At 47.5% G+C, this 22,579-nt stretch overlaps 1 protein-coding gene across 1 annotated transcript in view; it reads right to left on the bottom strand.

The window, feature by feature from the left end:
* The window catches only part of SPATA7 (spermatogenesis associated 7), a 517,137-nt gene that overhangs the window by 455,601 nt on the left and 38,957 nt on the right, over positions 1 to 22,579 (bottom strand). Inside the window, exon 2 of the mRNA XM_085627838.1 lies at positions 22,117 to 22,158. Coding sequence (XP_085483964.1) covers positions 22,117 to 22,132 — 16 coding nt within the window. The 5' untranslated portion in view covers positions 22,133 to 22,158. The remainder of the gene's footprint in view (positions 1 to 22,116; positions 22,159 to 22,579) is intronic.

Below are 22,579 nucleotides of genomic sequence, written 5' to 3' on the forward strand. Positions count from 1 at the left end.
TTCTTTATGTATAAAAGCCCTTTTACGAATTGGAAAGTTCTTTCTGACTCATAAAAAACACTTTTGCGACCCTATCAAATCACAAATGGGAGGGGGCATGAAAGAGACGAGTCCCATCCTATTTACGAATCGGAGATTAATGTGCCAATGGTTTGCAGCCACAAACAATTACAGTCGCAAACCATTGTTCAGATACAGACATTTCAAAAGGGGGCAGTATCTGATTTGCAAAGTGAAAGAGGTCCCCTTTAGCAAAGGGAAAGGGTCCCCCTTGAACTATTTTCCCTTTGTAAATCTTGAAAAAAAGCAAGAAAATGCAGTACTGTTTTAAGGAAAACTGGCGACATTAAAAGAAAAAAGTCTCTATTTAAACACAATCATAGACATAGTGGTCTGCTGTGGAGAAGTGTGGCTCACTGGTTAGAGTAGGCAGACCTGGAAGCAGAGGTCAGCCCAGGACCAGGGTTCAATTCCCGGCTCGGCTGGGTCTTGAGTCCATAAAATTGTCCATGGACTCGATAATTCTCGCTCCAGTGCATACTCGATTCATGGGTTCACACTCTGAGACTCTGGGCAATAGCTTGCTTAATCTCCACAATGGCCCCTCGCGGCGGGATGCCTGGCTTTCACCTTGTGGATGCCCTGCTGGGTTATCTCACAGGGGAATACCAGGACGGGTTCCCTAAGCAAGCGCTTAGAGAGCGGTTGGTGATTTGCGCTATATAAATATCTGTACATTTACATTTACATGTTCCTAGTTGATCACCATTCTTGAGATTGTGGCCAATTGCGACCGCCTAATGGATACTGAATTCATGACAGGAATATTAATTCGGCAGATCGTTCTGAGACCCCCTGCGATTCGGTACTAAGTGAACGGACCAATTTGTGCATAGGTCGGGTCGCAAAATCAGATTTGACTAGCAAAAAAGGCTGTGAACAATTTGCATACACTTGAGACCCTATTAATCCCTGAGCCCTAAGTGCTGGTACTCTTCCGTTACCTGCACATTTAAAGCACTGAATAAGAATGATGTTCACCGCAACTCAAAATACCATATGGACAAGATAAACAAGCATTGGCATAACCAATATGTCTCGCCTTTGGAACCATATAAGTGTTTAGCTTTGCAACAGTTGATGCATAACTATATACTAATAAGGTCCCAAAAGCGAGACCTATTGGCTATGAGGTCGTAATGTTGCAGGGATTCTGCTTATGCACAGAACTATGCGCAGGAAACCAGGACCTCAGAGAATTGTGGTGTACCAGAAACTCCCCTCAGAACTAAGACCCCTATCCGACTAGCTTAGTGTCACATTCGTTATCCGAGATTTAGCTCGGCGGTCCCAATGTATAGACAACCCAGAACAAGCGACTTAGATACTCTCAGGAGTGGTGGGAATCCGAAATACCCGTTGGTAGCTATATATCAGTCCACAACAGAATAACACAGACACGGTAAAAGTTCAAAGAGTTTATTTTATAAACCTCGTGTCTTAAGATGCAGTACTTTGGCTAACACAAGCAGACAAATGGTTAGGATCAGCACCATCAGCATTGTTACAATACCATAGAAAATGAAAGGAGCAATCATAATAATAATGACCGTGGAACACAACCACCCTCCTTTCTCTAGCAACTAATAAGGTATTATTAGACTAATAGAAGGTCTCTTAGGCTTGCATGGGGGACCCCATACCTTATAGATCAGCGTAGTGGAATCACATCACAGGATCAGCTAGGCTCTCTCCTGCAACAGCTCTTCGTTTCGAATGTAACAGAAAACATGCTGCTCTGTAATATTAAAGGGCTCGTCTTTCAGGTATTGGCAGCTGTATGTATGTTATGGCTAAGAAGTGGTACGATCAACCTGAACACAACAACCTGCCCAGTCTAGTGACCCAGACTCGTTCCTTACACGGTGTACAGACCAAGGTCACTACTCGCTGTTCAGGATGTTAAAACAACAGACGGTTCTCATGTGAAGCAAAGTCGAGTCAGCAGTTCTCGAATGAATAACATGTAACAACAGTGTCGCGTGCAAAAGCAGCAGAAGCAGCAAGCTGGCTTTCTAACAGCCATCGAGGTTATGCTAACTTAGCGTTGTACATAGGGCGTGGTTAACCCACACTACATCCCCCTTTGATCGGACTACTAACCACTAGGGGCGCACTTATCAAGAACGCAGAGTTCAAGTTAGAAAGAACGGAACCAAGTGCATGAACTATAAGTCCATATAAGGTAAGTGTAAGTTCGAAAAGAAAAAAACAAAATCCGGTACAGGTGGCACCGAGGTTGAAAGGCACAAATCCAGAGCCCATTGGAAAGGACAATCCAGGCAGTGAAAAACGGGTTGCACACAAGTAACGAAGGGAAACCGGAAAGGCAATCCATACGCGACACTCAAGGTCGCCAGGGGCAACGTGCCATAGTATTCAAGCATCCGGTTGCGCAGATGAAACAGCCGGGGCACGTTGTCTCTGTACGCAAGTTGCGCAGCCATTGCGTAGGACGCAAACCAGCAAAAGTATTCCAGCAATAAGGGCAAGAAGCAAAGGAAGACCTCCGAAGACGCTGGAAAAAATAGAGTGAAAAAATGCGGGAATCACACCAAAAATAGTCTGAACGGAGGTCACGAGGCCGGAGCCGACTAGTTTAAAAAAATGAACTATGCCGGTCGTAGACGAGGCATTAAAGATAGTCTGTATCAATGTTCCAAAATGGAAGGGGAGGTCAGTATTCAAAAGCGCCTGCACCTCCGTGCGGGTGTTCGCCACGTGAAGAAGAAAGGTTTCACGGGATGAAGTTAAAGCGACCTCCCTTTGAGACAAAAGAGCCCTTATTCTGCTCATCTGGTTGAACTCTGCGCTTAAGGTTGGAATCGAAGGCCAGATAGAAATATCGAGCCGGCCATGCGGGGGTGGGAAAAGGACATTATTACAGCAAACTACACGCTGTGAAACAGTGACTATGTACGGAATGCCCTTTAGCATTCCACAGCAATTTTCATTATTTAAAAGCAAATAACTACCGTTAGCAAGCAGTGTGAATGAAGGGGTTATAACTGGTACAGGTACACCTTTCAAAACGCAAGCTAAATAAGGAGCGTGTACATTACAAGCACCATGTAATTGTATGTGTCTACACACTACAGAATGATCAGGAGCAGAAGTGCATGCCTCACCCTTCAGATAAACCTCTGTGCCCTCCCGCATGCATCTATATGTAAACGGGAGCGACCAAACTTCGTGCAGGAACGCACTACCAAGCTGTTCATACCTGCCAAGAGCATAATGTTTCATGCATGAACTAAACTTAAAAAGAGAAAAAGGTAAAGTGATTACGCCGTGGATAAGCCACGTGGCCGAATTTAACTCGGCAAAGGTCCTAATTTCTCAATGTGCAGTAATGAATAAGTGGCATCCTTCATAGACAAACTGTTGCTTGGCAGTTAAATTAAAAGGGAGGAACAAAGAGGAAACATTCATGTAATCCCATGGGACCTTCCCTGCCTTTAACGTTTGCAAAGTCCATGCAAATTGCATAACAGAACGCAACTGATTCTGGCCATGGTACAACACAGACAAATCATCCTGCACAATGTCTACGACAGATGAAACAATATTATCTAAAGTGTAAATTCCAGAAGACAAGGTATTTATACTATTATCAATCACAGCCAACACTTTTTCCATATTGGCCTGGTCAATAGCATGTAATCTGGAGGCAGCCTCAATTTGCGACAATTTCCAAACTTCGTTGTAAATAGCATATACCCATCTTTTGGACCTGCCTACCGCAGGACCTTTAATAAAATCATTCAAATCAATGTTGTCGTCTAAACGCGACAAATGCAATTTAACAGACGCTAATGTGGAATGTTCCAGCCACGACTGGCATAACTTACCCACAGAGTAGGTAGTTACAGTGTGTGATGATTCAAAACGAGGATCTACCCTGACTTGAGTGTACCCAGGTGCCAGTGCTAAAAATCGACGTTGACAAGAATCTGAACCAGTCTGCCAAACCAACCAACCCTCAGGATTAAATGTCGAAACATTAAAGGTGGTGTTGGAAATAAGGGACTGCAACTTAGTAAGGGAAAGATCTGTGTAATTACCCCAGCCGGGATAAGCACCCAGATCCGGGATCGTGGGGGAATTCATTCTTTTAGACGTAGACAAGCCAAAACAAGTCGTCTGAAAAATAGATGAATTCAAAAATAAAATATGGTTAGGGATAAGACAGGCACGATGCAAAGCTTCTGTTCCCTGAACCTGCCACGGTTTAGTACCCCAAACCGATTTAAGATCGATAGTAGCCTTCCATAGCTCATAGCCTCCGACCGCCAATTCGTCCATAAAGGACTTGGAATATAATAATTTGGTATGTGTCAACCTTACCTTCGAGGCGGTTTCAGGTGCAATCTTAAAATAAAATGAGGCCGGTTTTGACACACTAAAATCCGAAAAGTATGTGAACTTGTTCACTAACGTTGTAGAACTGCCCTGATGAGGGGCCGGACAATGTTCCCATTGTGTGTAATTAACAAAATTTCGAAAGGTATTTGCTCTGTGTAGGAAATGTGTGCCATAATGTTGATAACAAAATTGTTCACCATAATTAGCAGAATTTAAATATAAATCTTCAGCATCAAATGCAGCATAATATTTTAGATCAGAAAATAGTGCTTCTATTGCGTGTACATCCCAATCATCAGATCTAATATTCTGTTTAACTACATCACCCATAGAAACACGAAATACATTATTCACATTAATCACTTCGGTAGGTCCATGAATTTGAAATTTAACAGCATCCCAAGCGATCCCATCACGCACAGGCCAGGCAGTAATGTTCACAAAAGTCTGGTCCCTTTTCATAATGTGTGATGAGGCATGGGGGGCCAAAGTTCCAGCAATTGATCCAATCAAAGATCGCTCATTCAGGTAGTGTCCATTTATAATTTTAAAAAACACTACCACAAAGCCAATTGTAATGAACAAAAAAATTCAGATTAGCACCAGTCCATGGTGCCACTAAAAAATGTCTCTTGAACCAGGCAAAAAATATAGCAATTTTGGAAGGGGCAGTGGAAGTCATTGATTCAGTGTCAAAGGAAGAACGGGACTGGTTAATCGCTGTTGAATGTAAAAGAGGCAATGGGACACTTGCAAGATAAGCATACTCAGGATCATCAGGCAAACCACCATCAATAGGCTGTATAGGAGGGGAAGCAACAGCATGCATCTCAACAGCAACCTCAGGCATGATGGTCGAGGGCGGTATCACAACAGAATTTCGCAGAATGGAAGGGCAAGAAACTGAAGGTGTCATACTATGAAGTATCGGCCACTCGCTGTAGCTTGACATTGTCAATCGAGATGTAGCGGTTATCCTTGCGACCAGGAAGTGGTGGTAAAATAAATGTGCGTGTACTCTGGACTCCAAGCACCGGGACTGGTGCACGATAAGAGGAGCCAAACTCTTTCTTGTTCTCCACCTTCTCACGGACCAGACCACCAACTCGAGGTAGCCAGCCGACTACCGGAATCTGGAGCTCAGCTTCGCATGTAGAGGGTACGTGTTCCTTCGCCCGAGTGTCTCTTGCTTCTTGTAGATTCTGCAATACAGCACAGTGATCATCTAGGTCAAAAGGCGCGGCAGCCACCGCCATGTCTAGACCCTCAAGGTCCGGAACAAACATTCTTACTCCAAAGAGCATCATGTATGGGGTCCGCCCACCCAGAGACCTTCTAGGGAGATTATTAAGTGCACGTTGTACGTCATACAAGTGGGTCGGCCAGCTTCGGCCTGTACCTAATACCCTTGCTGTCAAAGATTGCTTTAGGTCACGGTTCATTCGCTCCACAACACAATTGCCCTCAGGCCGGTATGGAGACGAAAATTTGACTTGGACCCCCAAACTTCTCATGGCTTCTTTGTAAGCCCTAGAGGCAAACGCAGGGCCCTGATCAGAATGAAGGGTACCACATGCAAAACTCCCAATAAAGACACGCAAATCCTTGATGACCGTCCGGGCATCAGTACTCCTTTGCGGCCACACCCACAGAAAACGTGTGCACGAATCCACTGCAACCAAGATGTACTTGTACGCAGTATCAGAGGAAAAAGGACCGCAGTGATCTAAATGAACACACGCAAGTGGTTGATTAGATATAAACAGCTGCGTCTGTGGTGGACGCGCGACATTAGAAGGTTTAATCTGCTGTCAAATGTCACATAAAAGGACATAAGCTCGCGTCTGTTTGTACAAACCGTACCACCAGTAACGTTGCTGTAAAAGAGATACAGTCGCCGAAACTCCGGCGTGCGCAGACGCAACACCTTCGTGGGCAGCTGTAATCAGAGATGGTCTGCAGTCCGCGTTGGGAATCAATCTGTCACCAACGTCGTTAATCCTCACTAACGGGACGTTATCAGGACTTAAACGATAATGGTATCGGGAAGGGAATCCTTTCGGAAATCCCGTCCCTGTCTCGGACGCAGCAATAGCTGCCAAGATGTCATCATCAACCCTAGTTTTGGATCTTGTAACTGCTGCTACTAAATAGGTCGCCACTGTGGTTTTTGCTGCCTCGTCAGCCAAACTGTTACCGACAGCATGGACACCAACACGCTGGTGACCAAGAGTGGGAATTACATTCACGAGGGGCAGGCCTTCTTTAAGTTCTGCCACTCGAACCCAAAGCGTTTTGTGCTTTACTGTGCTACCTTTCGAATCACGAAAGTCATTTTGACTCCAAAAGTGTAAATTCTCGTTGTATGATGGAACACAATAAAACGAGTCACTCACTAGAAGAGTGGTGACCCGAGGATCAGCAAACTCCAGTGCAAGCACCAAAGCTTTCAGCTCTGCCAACTGCGCGGTACAATCACCCAATGACTGCGTATGCACGACATCAGACTGGAACTCACCGTTCACGAAAGTACCCACTACAATTGCGCAGGCCGCTGAATAGGCGTGCTTTGATCCAGTTGCGGGTTGCGCAGACCCATCAGTGTATATGACACAATGGTACTCCTCGAGCGGGCGCAAAGTCAGAGGAGCCGGATGAACAAATTCATACTCCAAGAACTCCTGTGTCTGTAATGCCGCGTCAAAGATATATGTGACGTCAGGCGAAGTCAAGGAGGTTGCCCATTGTATCCACCTTGGATGCAAAGCCTTAGAATTAGGTACACTGGCTTTAGTGACCGCCTCAAGGGCAGGGTACGGTGTTACCACCAGCATGTGCTTTCCCTGTGATAGCGCTCGCTCTTTCAAGATCGCCATCTGAACTGCTGTCAGTACTTTCTCGACAGCGGAGAAGCGCAGCTCAGCCGAAGTGTACAGATGAGATTTGTATGCAATGGGGACTGTGTCGCCCTCATTGAACGTCAAGTAGGTGAAACCCACTGCACCCGGTACGATTCTAATGACCAGATTAGTGTGGTTATCACGAGTTTGTAAAAACTTTAAAGCTAGAAGATCAGACTGCAAAGATTGCAATGCAGTCGAATGCTCAGGCAGCCAGCAAGATTTGGTAAAAGTAGGTTGTACCAAGGCATAAAGCGACTTGATACGCTGGGCATAATCAGGAATGTAGGTACGACCGAAATTCAGAAAACCCAGCAAAGATTGTAATTTCTTCAGTGTCGTAGGAGTACTGAGACGTGCGCATTTCTCAAGGAATTGCCAAGCCTCGACCCTCATGATTGAGTTCGTACCCCAAGAACAGCACTGTGAACTCGGCAATGTGGGACTTGGCAAAGTTGAACTTGTAACCATAGTCAGCAAACATAGTTATTATGTTATCCACGCGAGCAAGGTGAGGAAGCAACTCGTCGTCTGTCAGGTAGATATCATCTACATACGAATATGCTTCCGGGTCAATCATCTCCAAAAGTGAGACTACACGAGCAGCAAAGACCCCGGGGCTGTTTTTATAGCCCATTGGGAGCCTTTTAAACCATTTTTGTTTGCCACCCGAGGTAAACGCCGTCCACTCATAGCTATGAGGAGACAGGTTGTGGCTATAAAAGCCATTGGAGATGTCAAGAGTAGTTTTAAAACGTTTTCTCACAAGACTATCGACGAGAGCCGAACTGTGTGTTTTCTGTACCGCACATATCCGGCAGTGCGAATTTAAGTGCCGGTAATCCAAAACAAGGCGGTACGATCCGTCAGGCTTCGTCACAGTGAATAAAGGATTATTCATGGGTGAAACACATGTTTCAATTACTCCCTGATATTCCAATTGCTCAAGGATGGACGCGACGTGAGATCGGGCTTCGCGACGCATGGGGTATTGGGGTTGAGGCTGGGGTTCCGACCGCAGAGGAATCTTATGATTGGGAGAAAATTTGTCCCAGCCCACCTGAGTACGGTACAACACAGGCGCGAGCACCTGCGCCCACTCCCCGGCTAACCTGTTAGAATGTTCCAGTGGCACTGTGTGCCCAAAGGAAGGGAGGATTACCACCTCCCCTCTAGGAGCCTCTAACACGAAAGCCGGGGGCCATTCTGCCTCGGCCAAAAGAATATCATAGGTGGAGGTTAGATTATCCCAAAATACCACTTTAATTTTACGTTGTATGTCACCCTCAATTAAAAGGTTTATTTTAAACATTCGTTCAGGGGGAGCTACGCGAGTATCAGCAGTTTCAACACTTACAAATGTATCAGTTGCTGTCGCCGCCAGAAACGGACGCAGCGCTTGTCGCACTACTGTAACTTCCGCCGCGCTGTCTAGCAGCGTTAGTGCCCATGTCTGGTTCAGAAGCTGTGTCCGTACCATCTGAGGCATATCTCGCAGTTAGAGCAGCAACTTTCTTCTTTTGAAACGGGGGTCTTTGACGTGCAGACTCGTCCTGTTTGCCTTTACCGTCAGTCTGACGGGGCTGCTCACGACCTTGAGCACCCTTTCCCTTCCCACGATCTCCGCCACCGGATTGATAAGCCGATGTTTCCTGTGAAGAACGAGGAGAGCGTTGTTCAGGAACCTGAAGTCTATCAGGTGACTTAATATTAGAACGATCTCGCAAATCATAAGTGCGTTCACTTTGTGTCTGCACCGGTGATGCAGAACGAGACCTCCGTTTCTCTTGCTGCTTCCCCTGTTTCTTAGCTCGCCAACTTTGTTTCGGAAAGTTTGGCTTTTCGTCTTTGGTAGACGAACTCACTTTAGGCTGCTGCACTGCAGTCGGAATTATCACGGCGGGTTTCACACCCAAGGCGCTACGACCCACCATTCTGTAGGCTTTCGCTATAATTTTAGCGAATTCCTTTGGCCTGTCGCCCGGATCCACAAGTGCCAACATATTGCACACTTGGAATTGCATGGCATCTCCTTTGAGGTTGCCCATAACCATGGAACAAACCACATCGAAGCTATCGACAAGCCTCAATCCCAACTCAATTGCTGCCTCGGCACCATGATTGTCTTGGACCTTCTTGATGACCGAGGGCAGTACAGACATAGACGGAGTGCCGTAGCACTTCGCATAGGTCGCAGCAAAGACCTTGCCCCAATTGTCACAGTCGACAATATCCGGGACTAGGTCCTTAGGTAATGTTATAGTGAGGATCCTGTGTTTATCCACAGGAGAAGTATTGGGAAACACGGCTTCAAATTGATCAAATTTTTCAGCAAGCCAGTAAGGGAATTCATCCCTATTTTGGGGGTGCTTGCCGACAACCGAATTAACCATAACTGGACTGATGACCGTCGCACGATGGTCAGTCGTGGGTCCCGCAACCGCAGGTGCCCCCACCTGCACATTGCGAGACACGTACTGCACTAACGCCCTATGGACCGTAATCAGGGCAGTGTGTAGCACACGTAACTCCGCCACCGCCACAGTCATGTAGCGGGGATGGGGTGTATAACCGGCCAGCACCGGCCATGTGGCCCCTGCAATTGACAACGGGCCCATTCTCGCCGGCGCTACCGCATGGGGAAGGGCGCCATTAAACCAAATAGTATGCTGCCAGGCACTAAGGGGAATTTCAAGTGTCCGATAAGGGGCATAGGCAGCAGGCATCGCGGTGTGAGTATATTCGTGGAACAAATTGTCATTTGCATCCACTTTGTCAAACGTCACCCAAGAGTAAAACAACTCATACGGGAACGCCGCATCAGCGCCTACTACTAAAATAACAGCCAAGACATCATCCGGGGCCCCATAGACCCTCAAATGTGCGGTCAGGGGAACCCTACTATGCGCGGCCACATTGACCGCCATCGGGACACTTCCAAGAACAACGAAAAGCTATACTGTAGCACTGGGGTTCAGAAAAAGAAAACCTTTTGAATTATCAAGCTTGAAAGAACCTTTAGTCGAAACCTAGGTAGGTTAAGCCGTCACTCACGTTTTCCGGAAACCAGAGTGAGGGCGTTGTGGACTAATAAAAGCACTACTAAGGCGTTTCAGATTAAAAGACCAAACGTTAGGTGCGCCATGTTGCAGGGATTCTGCTTATGCACAGAACTATGCGCAGGAAACCAGGACCTCAGAGAATTGTGGTGTACCAGAAACTCCCCTCAGAACTAAGAACCCCTATCCGACTAGCTTAGTGTCACATTCGTTATCCGAGATTTAGCTCGGCGGTCCCAATGTATAGACAACCCAGAACAAGCGACTTAGATACTCTCAGGAGTGGTGGGAATCCGAAATACCCGTTGGTAGCTATATATCAGCCCACAACAGAATAACACAGACACAGTAAAAGTTTAAAGAGTTTATTTTATAAACCTCGCGTCCTAAGATGCAGTACTTTGGCTAACACAAGCAGACAAATGGTTAGGATCAGCACCATCAGCATTGTTACAATACCATAGAAAATGAAAGGAGCAATCATAATAATAATGACCGTGGAACACAACCACCCTCCTTTCTCTAGCAACTGATAAGGTATTATTAGACTAATAGAAGGTCTCTTAGGCTTGCATGGGGGACCCCATACTTTATAGATCAGCGTAGTGGAATCACATCACAGGATCAGCTAGGCTCTCTCCTGTAACAGCTCTTCGTTTCGAATGTAACAGAAAACATGCTGCTCTGTAATATTAAAGGGCTCGTCTTTCAGGTATTGGCAGCTGCATGTATGTTATGGCTAAGAAATGGTACGATCAACCTGAACACAACAACCTGCCCCGTCTAGTGACCCAGACTCGTTCCTTACACGGTGTACAGACCAAGGTCACTACTCGCTGTTCAGGATGTTAAACAACAGACGGTTCTCATGTGAAGCAAAGTCGAGTCAGCAGTTCTCGAATGAATAACATGTAACAACAGTGTCGCGTGCAAAAGCAGCAGAAGCAGCAAGCTGGCTTTCTAACAGCCATCAAGGTTATGCTAACTTAGCGTTGTACATCGGGCGTGGTTAACCCACACTACAGTAACTATAACTACCTGTTGGCAACCGCCAGTAGGTGATATATACACACACACACACACACACACATACATGTACTTATCTTGTGCAAATGAGAAGACAACAGAAAACAGACCTCTATGAGGGATGGAGTGAAGGGTGATTAGTAAGAGTCCTGAATCTGGACAACACCAAGATGGGGAGTGGGAGCAGTGCATGTGAAATGGGGGCTAATTGGTTACTTCAGTAGGGGGACACTGGCTAATTAGTTGTTGAAGGAGGATTCTTTAATAAACAGAAAGAGAAAAGAAAATGTAGCTCATTTCCCCACCGTGCGGAGAGGGCTTACGACAAGCAGGAAGTATTAATTATACAGAATCCCAAACAGATGTAGGAGGAGCAGAAATGCAATTTAAGGAAATTGCGCACCTCGGGGAGATCCTGTGGCTTTTAAAACATACACATGCCTCTGAAAGGAAAGTAGGAACAAAACAAGTCGAGAAATGTGAGGAAATTGGACAAACTGGCAACTGAAAGAAGAAAAATGTAAGAAAAGATTGAAAATGAAGTGAAAGAAGGAAGGAAAGGGAGATATGATTAAAGGAGTAATTTAGGAAAGATAAAAAAAGTGGGAGAAAGGACAGAATGAGAAAGAAATGCAGAAAGAGGGAGAAATTAACAAGCAAATAAAGAAAAAAATAAGAACAGAGTGTGTGAAGGGTGAGAAGTTTGAGGGAGGAAAGAAAGCAGTGGAAGGAAAGAAAGAAAGGTTTAAGATTGGAGGAGGAAATTCTCGCTGCCAGTTTGGCGGCTGTAAAGTAAATGTTTCCTACTGTCTAGGTGGGGGCATGGTGGGTGCAGGGGGCATGGTGGGTGCAGGGGGCACCTTCTGGTTTCAAGAAATGGAAGAAGTCGTAGTTGGGCAGGCAGGAATTCGAAAAGCACTGACAGGCTGCACTCAGGCGGCAGGACATGAGGCTTCCCCAAGAGTCATGCAGAAGTGAATGGAGCACCGAGATAGAAATGCAGGGATGAATGCGTGTGCAGACATTAATGAATGCATGAGTTCACAGGTTGAAATACTATGGCATGGAATTAATGTGAATGTGTGAGTGAAGGGGTGGATAAGTACATCAGTGAAAGGCTACCAGAAAAAATGAGTGCACTTGGTGAATGATTGCAGTAGTGAATGACTGAATGAACTAGTAGCAGTTAAAGTGTGAGTACAGAAGCGAACGAGTGAGGCAGTGAATTTTGAAGTGTATATGGTGTGAGTGTAGGGAATGCGTAGAGTAATTAATAGGTGTGGTGGAGTGAATGTGTGCCCATGCAGGAGTGATTGAGAGCAGAAGTGAACGAGCAAGCACAGGAATGAATATGTGGGTGTATGGGAGTGAATGAGCGCAGCATAAAGTGAGAGGATCAGTCAGCTAGTGCAACAGCGAGAGAATGTGTAAGTGCATGCAGCAGTGAATGAGTAAACAAATGAAGTGGTGAGCATGAGTGAGTGCAGCAGTGAATAGGTGCTAGAATGAATCGATTAGTGGCTGTACATGAGTGAACATGCATAGCAGAGAGATAGTTTCACAGTGAGCTAGTGGATGAAGGAAGCACTGAATGACCGCAGCAGCGACAAAAAGTGTGCGCCAGTGAGGGAAACTGCGAAGGAGTGAATACACAGTAGATGAATACGTATATTTATGTAACGCTGTTGTCACTTCCTTAGGAGTGCATGTGTGTGATATGAACTGGCACGGTGTGTGTGCATGCGAGCTCAGCACAAAAGGTTATTTATATTGTGATAAATCGAAGTGGACAGTCTCGCAAGCACCCTCTGAGGCTCTCCCTCTGGAACGGTAGAGGTGAATGGGTCTGCTGGGGGAGCATCGTGCAGGCAGGGTGTCGGCGGGCAGTACCACAGCTCCGTAGGGGACAGCAGGCATGAAACTCCACGCAGCACCTGTTTTGAGCGCGGGGTGGGCGTGGAGCCATGCCGGACATCTGACCTTTCTTTTTTATACGAGAACACTTAAATACCCAATCTCAGCCAGGGCTATTAATATTCCTTGTACATTTACAAGATGCCGGTGTGTTTCCTACTGGCAGCGCCCAGCGGAAGGACAGTGGCAGGCAGGCTGCGAGCGGAGGCTCTTCCGATACCCAGGGAGGGAGAAGGGGCTCCTGGAAGGAAGTGTGTGCGCGTGAGGGGCTGGCAGCGGCTATCTGAGGGAGGGGCGGAGTGGGGAAGAGAACAGTGACCGGGGACAGGAGATAGTAAAACTGCCCGATTGGGGCTGAATGTGGGGAAAAGGAAAAACTGAGGGGAAAGAGCTTGACAGGCTCCATTGCGCTGCATGAGAAGGAAATGTGGGGAAAGGGAGGAAGTTTAGGAGACGAGAGGGGGTCGGCAGAATGTAACTGTGAGAGAGAGAGAAATGGGATCGAGTTTACAGACGAAGGAGTGAGTGTGTGTGGGGGACAGGCCTCACGTAGATGTGACACAAATTGTGTAGAAAGAGGGACAGAATGAATGAAGAAAGGGAAGAAAATACGGAATAGCGAGAGACGCGATCAAAGCGAAAGACGTGGGGCCGAGTGGTGCTAATGACCCGTAAAAGATAGATGGCGGCTGCGCGCGTGCACGCTCACGTGAAGGCAAGCGCTAGGCCAGCCAGTAGCACTTTGAAAACTCACCTACTAAATGTCTCTCCGAGCAGCACATACGCTGGCTCAGCGAGACCTACAAAGCGGACGAGAAGGGCGGGGGAAGAAAGGAGAGGGTAGTGGGTAGTGAGGGGGTAGTGCAAGCAGAGATGACCAGAAGGGCGGGGGGAGAAGCGAGGGGGTAGTGCAAGCAGAGGAGCCTGAATAAAGCCGACGAGGAGGGAGGGGGAGAAGGGAGGGATGAGTGCGAGCAGAGGAACCATTAGAACAAGGCTTAATGAGATAAGAAAGGCAGATGGCGGCTGCACGCGTTCACGCACACATGCACGCAAGCTTTAGGCCAGGAAAAGCTTGTGGGTAGCACTTTGAAAAGCTCCTTACTAAAAGTCGAGCAGCAGCGCATGCGCTGCTCTAGGCTCGACCTCAAAATTAATCAAAGCTGACAAATGCCACTTAGATACATTTATACACTTGTAGAAGCAAGAGAGAAGTAGTAAGACCTAACCAAAAAAGCGAGGGACGTGAAGGAGAGTGGTAAAGAAAGGCAACCTAATATAACATGCATAATTGTGCCCAATGTGGTCCAAAGTGGATCAACTAAGAATGCCTGAATCACTTTAGCTGGACAGGATGCCTCAAAAAAGATCGCATGAAACAAAAATAACACACATGCCAACTCGGTCACTTGGGAGCAGCAGAGTTGCAGATAGAAAAATAATTACTTTGATCCAAGTATTTATATAAACCATTCCAAAGCCACCATACAGTAAGTAACGGTGCAATTATGCAAAAATCAGTGGATCATATACTACGTCACCATGTTCCAAAAGGTTTAGGTAAATAGTAAGCCACTTCTAAAAATCAGATTCATGTTGATAGGGTAGCCTTTAACCGGGCGGGCCCACATGGTGTTTCTGAGACATCAATCTGTCCCGAATACTTTCAACAATATCTAGGTTGTTTATTAATTACAGTATTTGGAGTGCAGACCTAGTGATGAATAAAGTAACTAGAAACTAGTACAAATACAAATGCCTATTTGAACAAACATCTTAATACACAGTAAAAAATACAAGACAGACATTTTGAAGTAAATAGATTTATAGTGCAATACAACATACCAGCCCCAAACTGCATTGCTAGTTTACTGCTGAGAATCAACAGAAAACTCAAGAATGTTTTCCATTCTTATCCCCAAGAGAAGAAATAATGGTGATAGACACAGAGGAACTGAATTCCAAAATTCAAGGGATGTCGTGGAGCAGGCCGAGACATAGAATTTCTGACCACAGGTATGTCAAATAGAAAAATATTTCAGCATTGACTATGGCAAAAGCCTGTTGATAACAACAATTCAGAAGAGAAATATGGTGGTCGCTTCAAAATATATGCTTCACAGGTGGGACAATCCCACTTAAACTTGATACAATAGTCCCAGCGCAGTCAATAAAGTGACTAAGTACAGGAGAAATATGGTAAAATTCCCTTGCCTTTTTAATGACATGGGCACAGTCCATATGCTTTTTAAGAGCGGAACGCAACAGCAAAACATTTTTTTCATTTCCCAGAGGTAAGTGAGACTAGTTCCTGTAGCTACAGTACCACTCTTCACTTTGGAAGTCATGAGAGATGCCCCGATTACTTAACGGTAATCTTCATTACTACGAGTATAGTCTTCCTCGCCACATGAAAAACGCAGTGAGCATCAGCTCCAAACCAGAACCCTCCAAAGCAATAAAGTCAGCCTCCCATGCCTCCCATCCCTTCCCAATATGGCCGACCCATTACACCCTTGACCTCTATAAGAGGCGGGCCGGCCAAACCCTTCAGCATGAAACTACCAAGCACAAACATGAAGCCGATAGCCAGTCAGGGAGGGAGGGATGGGAACTCATGTGGCGAGGAAGACTATACTCAGAGTAATGAAGATTACCGGTAAGTAACCGGGGCATTACCTCCTCGTTAGTCTTCCTCGCCACATGAATAACGCAGTGAGCACATACCAAAGCCAAGCGGCTTCATGGAAACTCACAAGAAACCAACAGACCAGAAGGGGATGCCAAGGAAGCAGGCAAACCCAAAAGCCCAGACGAGTGGAAGGACCACCCGAGAGAGGCAACCGCGAGCAGGAGGAACCAGCCCGGGACAGAGAGACATCGGAAGGGCCGAGAACCCGGACCCCCGGGACCCGCAGGGCTGCCAGAAAAACCGCCCAAACCAACAACCAAAGGAGGACAGAGAAGGCACGGAACTAGACAGTACAGGACCAAAAGCCACAACAAATACGCCCAGAACAGACGGCAGCAAGCCGGCCTAAACACACCAAGACCACCCAACGGACAGCCAAAAGCGAGAGGGGAGCAAGCCCAGACGCCGGAACCGAAGAGACAGAGAGCAACCCAACCACCGTAACCCAACAAAAAGCCAAAGTAGGAAGAGACGCAGTCTGACTGAAACACAGCAACACCGCACGGCGGACCAGCAACATCGAGAGAGTAGAACCCATACGAGGACAGAAGCAGCAGAAATAGACGAAACAAAACAGACTGGCAGGAGCCGCAAGAACGGAATGAGGTACAGAAAAGAACCCAGCACGCCAACCAAACAACAAAGAAAAGGAAGGTCACCAAAACCCCACCAGCAAGGAGATAAACAGGCGGGACACGGACCCCAGTCGCACAAAGGACCCCCCGGAAGGGAGCGCGACACCAACGAGAGAACCCAGGCAGGCACAAGGCAAAACAGACCCAGGAAGCCGCAGGAACAGCCAGGCCCCCAAGGGAACCCAACCGGCCAACAGCGAAAAGCGTAAAGCCCATAGGGACGCCCACGGAGCCCGAAGAGCGGAAGGGACCAGGCCCAAGGACAAGCCACCAGAAAGGAAGCAAATGCCCACCAGGGCCCACAAGGCAAAAAGAACCCGGCAGGGAGGGGAACGCAGCAGGGAGGAGCGAGACTGCCCCGCTCAGGGGCCAAGCAAAACGCCCCAGTAATGTCCCACATGCAGGAAGCAAGCCACTGAAGCGAGCACCCAGGAGGCCATACAGCCAGCCAACAACCAGGCCCAACCCAGCCGAACAATGAAGAGCCGACAGAAACAGGAGTGGACAGGGAGGCAAGGCCACAGGCAGAAACACACCAAAGGTGAGAAGGACAGAAGAGCCGGGTGAAATGAGCACTAGCAACTTCAACACCTCCTGGGAGCCAACCCAAGCCAGCAGGCCCCAGGAACCCAAAACCGCGGACAAAGAAGAAAAAGAAGCAAATACCGCACAGGAATCGCAGGTCCCAACCGGGGAAGGAGAACCGGAAAATCCCAGCATCCCCGGACAATTGAAAGCCCCGCCTGAACATATACCAGTGAAGGATACTTCGAAAGTAGCGGCAGGAGACAAACCCATGTCCTGTGCAAGCCCGTGCCCCCAGAAGCACAATACAAACCATTGAGCCAAAGCTCCATGGTCCAACACTCGCAGCAGCAGAAAACAAGAGAAAAGCACCCAAGTGAGCACCACCAACAGGTCAAACGCCTTGCCCAGGCCAGACAAGCGCAGACCCCCGTAAGCAGAGGGCCAGAGGAAAGCGCAAAACCGGGAGCCCGGGCGAGAAGGCATAAAGAGCTCCACCGGGAACCAAACCGAGACCGGAACAAAAGAGCCCCAGTCAAGGACAGCCAGATGAGAAACCCGGCAGCCGGGGAACAAATCGAATAACACCGACCGGGAACCCAAGCACGCCCCCCAGCCCCACAGGCCGGAAAAGGCCGCAACCAGGGCAGGGGAACACCAGAAAAGGAAGACCGCAGGCCACACCCGCAAATAGGGCGGAAAAAAGGGAGCCGGGTGCCCGACCCGTGACCAAAAAGAAGGGGAAAGAAGCGGACACCACCAACACAGGCCTGCCAGAGAAGGGACACCCCCAGGAACCGGCGAAGAGGAGGAGGAACCGGAACCAACGAGTGCCCAGTGGCACAGAGACCCCCCAGATGCGAAGCACCCCCAAGAGTAAAGCAATGCCAAGCACCGCCTGTCAACAATGCACAACACCACCAGAAACACTCCCTGTGGAGTTCCCCGACCAAGGCAGAGAATCCCAACACGGAAGCCAGAGGGGCAGAGGATAAACCAAGGGGGAGCGACAGGAAACTGGAGAGTACACCAAAAATAAGCACGCAGGAACAGAACACCTCAATGGGATACTGCGAAAGCAGCTGAGGGATCCGAACCCTTGGGCAGTGGAAGCCCGTGCCACCAGAGGAACAAGACCCATCATCGAGCCACACAGCTCCATGGTCCACACACCTGGAATAACCAGAAACAGGACGGGCCAGACACCAAAACCCCACCGGCAAACAGGAACTGGACGAACAGGCCCACTGGAGAAGAACCAGAGAGACTGCCCAAAAGCGACCCCGCAAGCACAGCCAAATACGCACCCCGTAGAAGAGGCGCGTGCCGAACCCCCGGCATGACCAAGGCGCCACCACCACAAGTCCGTAGACCAACCAATGTGCCACAGCACATCGTACATGAGCAGGCAAGCCCAAACAGGAGACAACAGGGCGGCATGGCAGCAGGCAGGACCCACGGAACCGAGACAGAGGCCACTCAGGACAGGAGGAGAGGCCACAGACGGCCCCCAACAGAGCCCCAACGGCCAGGAGCGGAGGAGAAGCATGACACAGACGAGGGCGTAGCAGATGCCAGCCGAGCCAGGGAGCAGGAGGAGAAAGGGGAGCCACGGCAGCGGCCCAGGTCAGGAAAAAAGCAAGCTCCCCAGGAGTAGAAGCAAAAGCCCACACGGGGACCCAGGGAAGAAAGGACAAGCACCAAAAGCAGCCCGCCCCAACAGATACGCAGAAGCCAGTAGCCCCTGGAAACCCCAAGCGGCCGGTCAACCAGGGACCAACCAGGGCAGACACTGCACAACAACGGAGAGCAGGTGGGACAGGAGCAGACAGGGCAGAAGGACCACAGGCCCAAAGACAGGGAAAGGGAACAAGCCAGCAGGGACAAACACAGCCAAAAAAGCGAAGCCACGGCCCCGTGACACACACCCCCAACGTCCAATACAGGGAAAACCAGTCCATCACCACAGTACACAGAAATAAGCGAAATGGAAATGCATGCACGCCCCCGGGAAACAAGGTGCCGAAAAACAGATGGCCGCTACAGACCACCAACACAAAGGCACACATCCCAACAACCCCAGAAGGAGGAAAAGAGAAGCGGAGACTCACAGAAAAATTACAGAAAGGAGAGGGCCAAAACCGCCCCCACCGGAAATTCACAAACCCCCCCCCCAAAAGAAGCACCCCAAAACAGCAAGAGAGCAACAGGCACAACGGCAAAAGAGCCGCAGGACCGCCTGAAACCCCGGCCAGAGGACCGCGGAAGCCACCCGTGCAGTCACGAGCATGGGTGGGAAAGGCAGAGGAGAGAGCCAGCGCCGGGAACTGTGCCTGTCCCGGACAGCCAGCCGGTAAGACATGCAGCCCCGAGGAGAGCGAAAAAGAAAAGCAGAGCCCGCATTGTTAGACCCAGGGACCCCCGGCAGATGCCCCCCTGAACAGGGGCTGTGTCACCAGAAACTGGAAAATCAGGAGCAGGACCCACAGAATAGCTGGCTGACACGGGCAACAGCGGTGCCCCGCTAACCATACGTGCCACCGCACTGGGCACATGAAGGCATCCACAGAGATTCGCCGCAACTTAACCAGACGATGCGGAGAGAAGAATATCCACACAGCGCCCCCGCCCAACACAGCGTCCCAAGCCTCAGCAGGGACCCGGGGAAAACAGCCCAGGGACAGCGAATGCTAGGGCAGTGCGATCGGTGCGACCGCACCGGGCGCTGACTTGGGGTGGGGGCGTCATTTTTGAAAAAGGGTACTGTCATTTTAAAAGCACCTGCTGCCGCGTTCATGGCCTCCAGCAACTTTCAGACAGCAGTTGAAATGTAAAGAGAAGTCCGGTGATTAATCGTCTTCCTGGAAAGGGACTGGAGACTTGTCTAGTAGAAGTTTTGACTCCTCCTAAGGTAGCGCAGAGGGTTAAAATGCCTGCTGCTAAGAACGTGTACCATGCAGATAAGGAAGTGCTTATAGTGTAAATAGGTCAGTGGGTTACTGCTCTGTAAGAGTGCTCCTTTTGTTACTTGTCTGTTACAAGTCAAAATCCTAATATAGAACATTGAACTATTAACTGCCATCCTAGAACTGCATGCAAACTGCAGGGAATATGTTAGAGCTATATGTTTTTGCCCAGTCTGTCATCATCCTAGTCTTGTCAAAAGGGTTCATTTGGGAAGAAAACAATTCTTATTATGAAAGAGAACCCCTAACAATGATGTTAAGTTTGATATTCTGAATTTGTGATTTCCTGAATAAGAACTTAAATTATATTGCCTACCGGTATCGATGACATGCCACTCCTATACTACACCTTATAGTACTACTGTCTGATGTCACATTTTCTATACTCTGATTTACACACATATGATAGTCTCTGTGCAATGTGTGTATGGTGTAAAGTGCTCTGACACCTTACACTGGTATGAGTGGCGCTAAAAAAGTAAAATAATCTGAGAGACAGTGGTTATGGAGACTTGAGAGGCACCGTTGAAGGGTGCTAGGGATGAAATCCCTGGCAGAGGTGGTCATTGGGGGGGCGCCAGCAAACATTGTCGTACAGGGCGCAACCAGCGCTAAGGCCGGCCCTGATCTTAAAATAAACAATTCTGTGCCATATATGTTTAGGTCTTATTGAGAGGGCTCCAAAAAGTGCTACCAGGCCAGCCTAGAGCTACAGTGCATGTTCGCAGGTGCGCGTGCCGCGATTTACCGCAATTACTTTCACTTTCGCGGCTGCACGGCCGCTTTGATGTTTGATCACGATCCCTTTCACTTTCGCGGCCGCACGGCCTCTTGGCATAGCCAATAGGTCTCGCTTTTGGGACCTTATAAGTATTTAGTTATGCAACTGTTGCATGGCTAAACACTTATAAGGTCCCAAAGACGAGACCTATTGGCGATGCCAATGCTGGTTTAGACTAGTCTTACAGCCTGCTGCATGACACACATTGGTACAATTACTCGTAGGTCATAGCGCGGGGCAACTTACCGGACCCTGGCCAGGGTGGTCAGACGCCGAGCTTTAGAATGATTACTGCTAGTCAGTGTCTCAGAAAATTTCTTTTTTTAAATAATACAGCCTACATAGGTAGGCTATGTGTACCTCAGTCAGCCTCTTCTCCGGAGGCTTGTCCTCACCCCCTCCCAATCATGCCTCATTGTACTGTAATGTTATGTGCTTAGAATAGCCATGCAACTTACTCTCTGAGCCACAGGTTAATAATAACTGGTGGCGCCGTACTGTAATCAGCTAATTGATTTTTTATTAAATTGCTCAAAGTGTCTTTTTGAAAAAAATTACAGTTTGAGGCTGAATTGTGACCCCTTGCTATGTGTGTGCCCTTCCATTTCTGGTGCTTTCCGGCAATTTTAACATCTTCTTAGAGTTTCTTGTTGCTCTAATGGGTGTAATTTCCTAATATTTAAATGTTTCCCTCGTTTTCATTGCTTGATTTTGTTCAGGAGAAAGTGTCACTCATAGTTGTTGGAATGTCACTCATAATTACACTGATATTATGAAAATGTCACACATGGCAGCTATGCATTACACTTTTGCCAATTAATTTTAACATATTTTCCAACAATTGGAGAAACACAGGATTTGTCTTTTGAGAGTCTGGGTTTCTTTATCTCTCCTGCAAACGCCAGTAACTATATGAAAGTCCTACCTATAAACCAATCGTTGGCCCTTGCATTCAAGGCCATTCTAGTAAACTGGAAACAAGATACATAGAAAATATTTCTTTACATACTTGGATAGAGGTCAAATATATCTGAAGACACAACCACTTGGCCCTTGGGAGGAAAAAAAGTTCACCAAAAGCAAAAGACCACTAGGGGCCAGTCTTGTTCACACGTGCAGAGAGTCAAGCCAACTTTTCTGTGAGATACAAATCTCTATTCATCATCTTTTATATGAAGTTCAGTTACGCTTACCTTGATTAGTATTCATCGTACATGTCCCGCGAAGTTTACTATCTATAGAAACAAGAAAGTTAAGTATTTAATCAAGAATGGTTTTGTGAAAGAAGCAAGGCACACAATATGTACATTGAATTGTAAAGTATTCACTATTGATTAAAAAAAATCTCAGTCTGAATCAAAGCACACATTTTAACCCAATATAACAAAGAGATATATCTTGAAGGCTCATTTTATGGTAACATGGGTCCTTTGCAGCATCCTAGATTATTTGTTTTGAGTTGTTAAAACATCATTTCATAGTTTTAACATTTAGAAATAGGTTAGCCAGTCTACAAGTACACACCTTTATATATTATAATATTGTTCTGGTAACACAAATGTGAAGCTTATTTTCTATATACACATGATACTTTGTTCATTCCACATGTCCCAGATTATTTTTCTCTTATAAATATACATTTGTGGATTTCCCCAC

The sequence above is a fragment of the Triturus cristatus genome, chromosome 9 (genome assembly GCF_964204655.1).
Source record: "Triturus cristatus chromosome 9, aTriCri1.1, whole genome shotgun sequence".
Classification (NCBI taxonomy): Eukaryota; Metazoa; Chordata; class Amphibia; order Caudata; family Salamandridae; genus Triturus; species Triturus cristatus.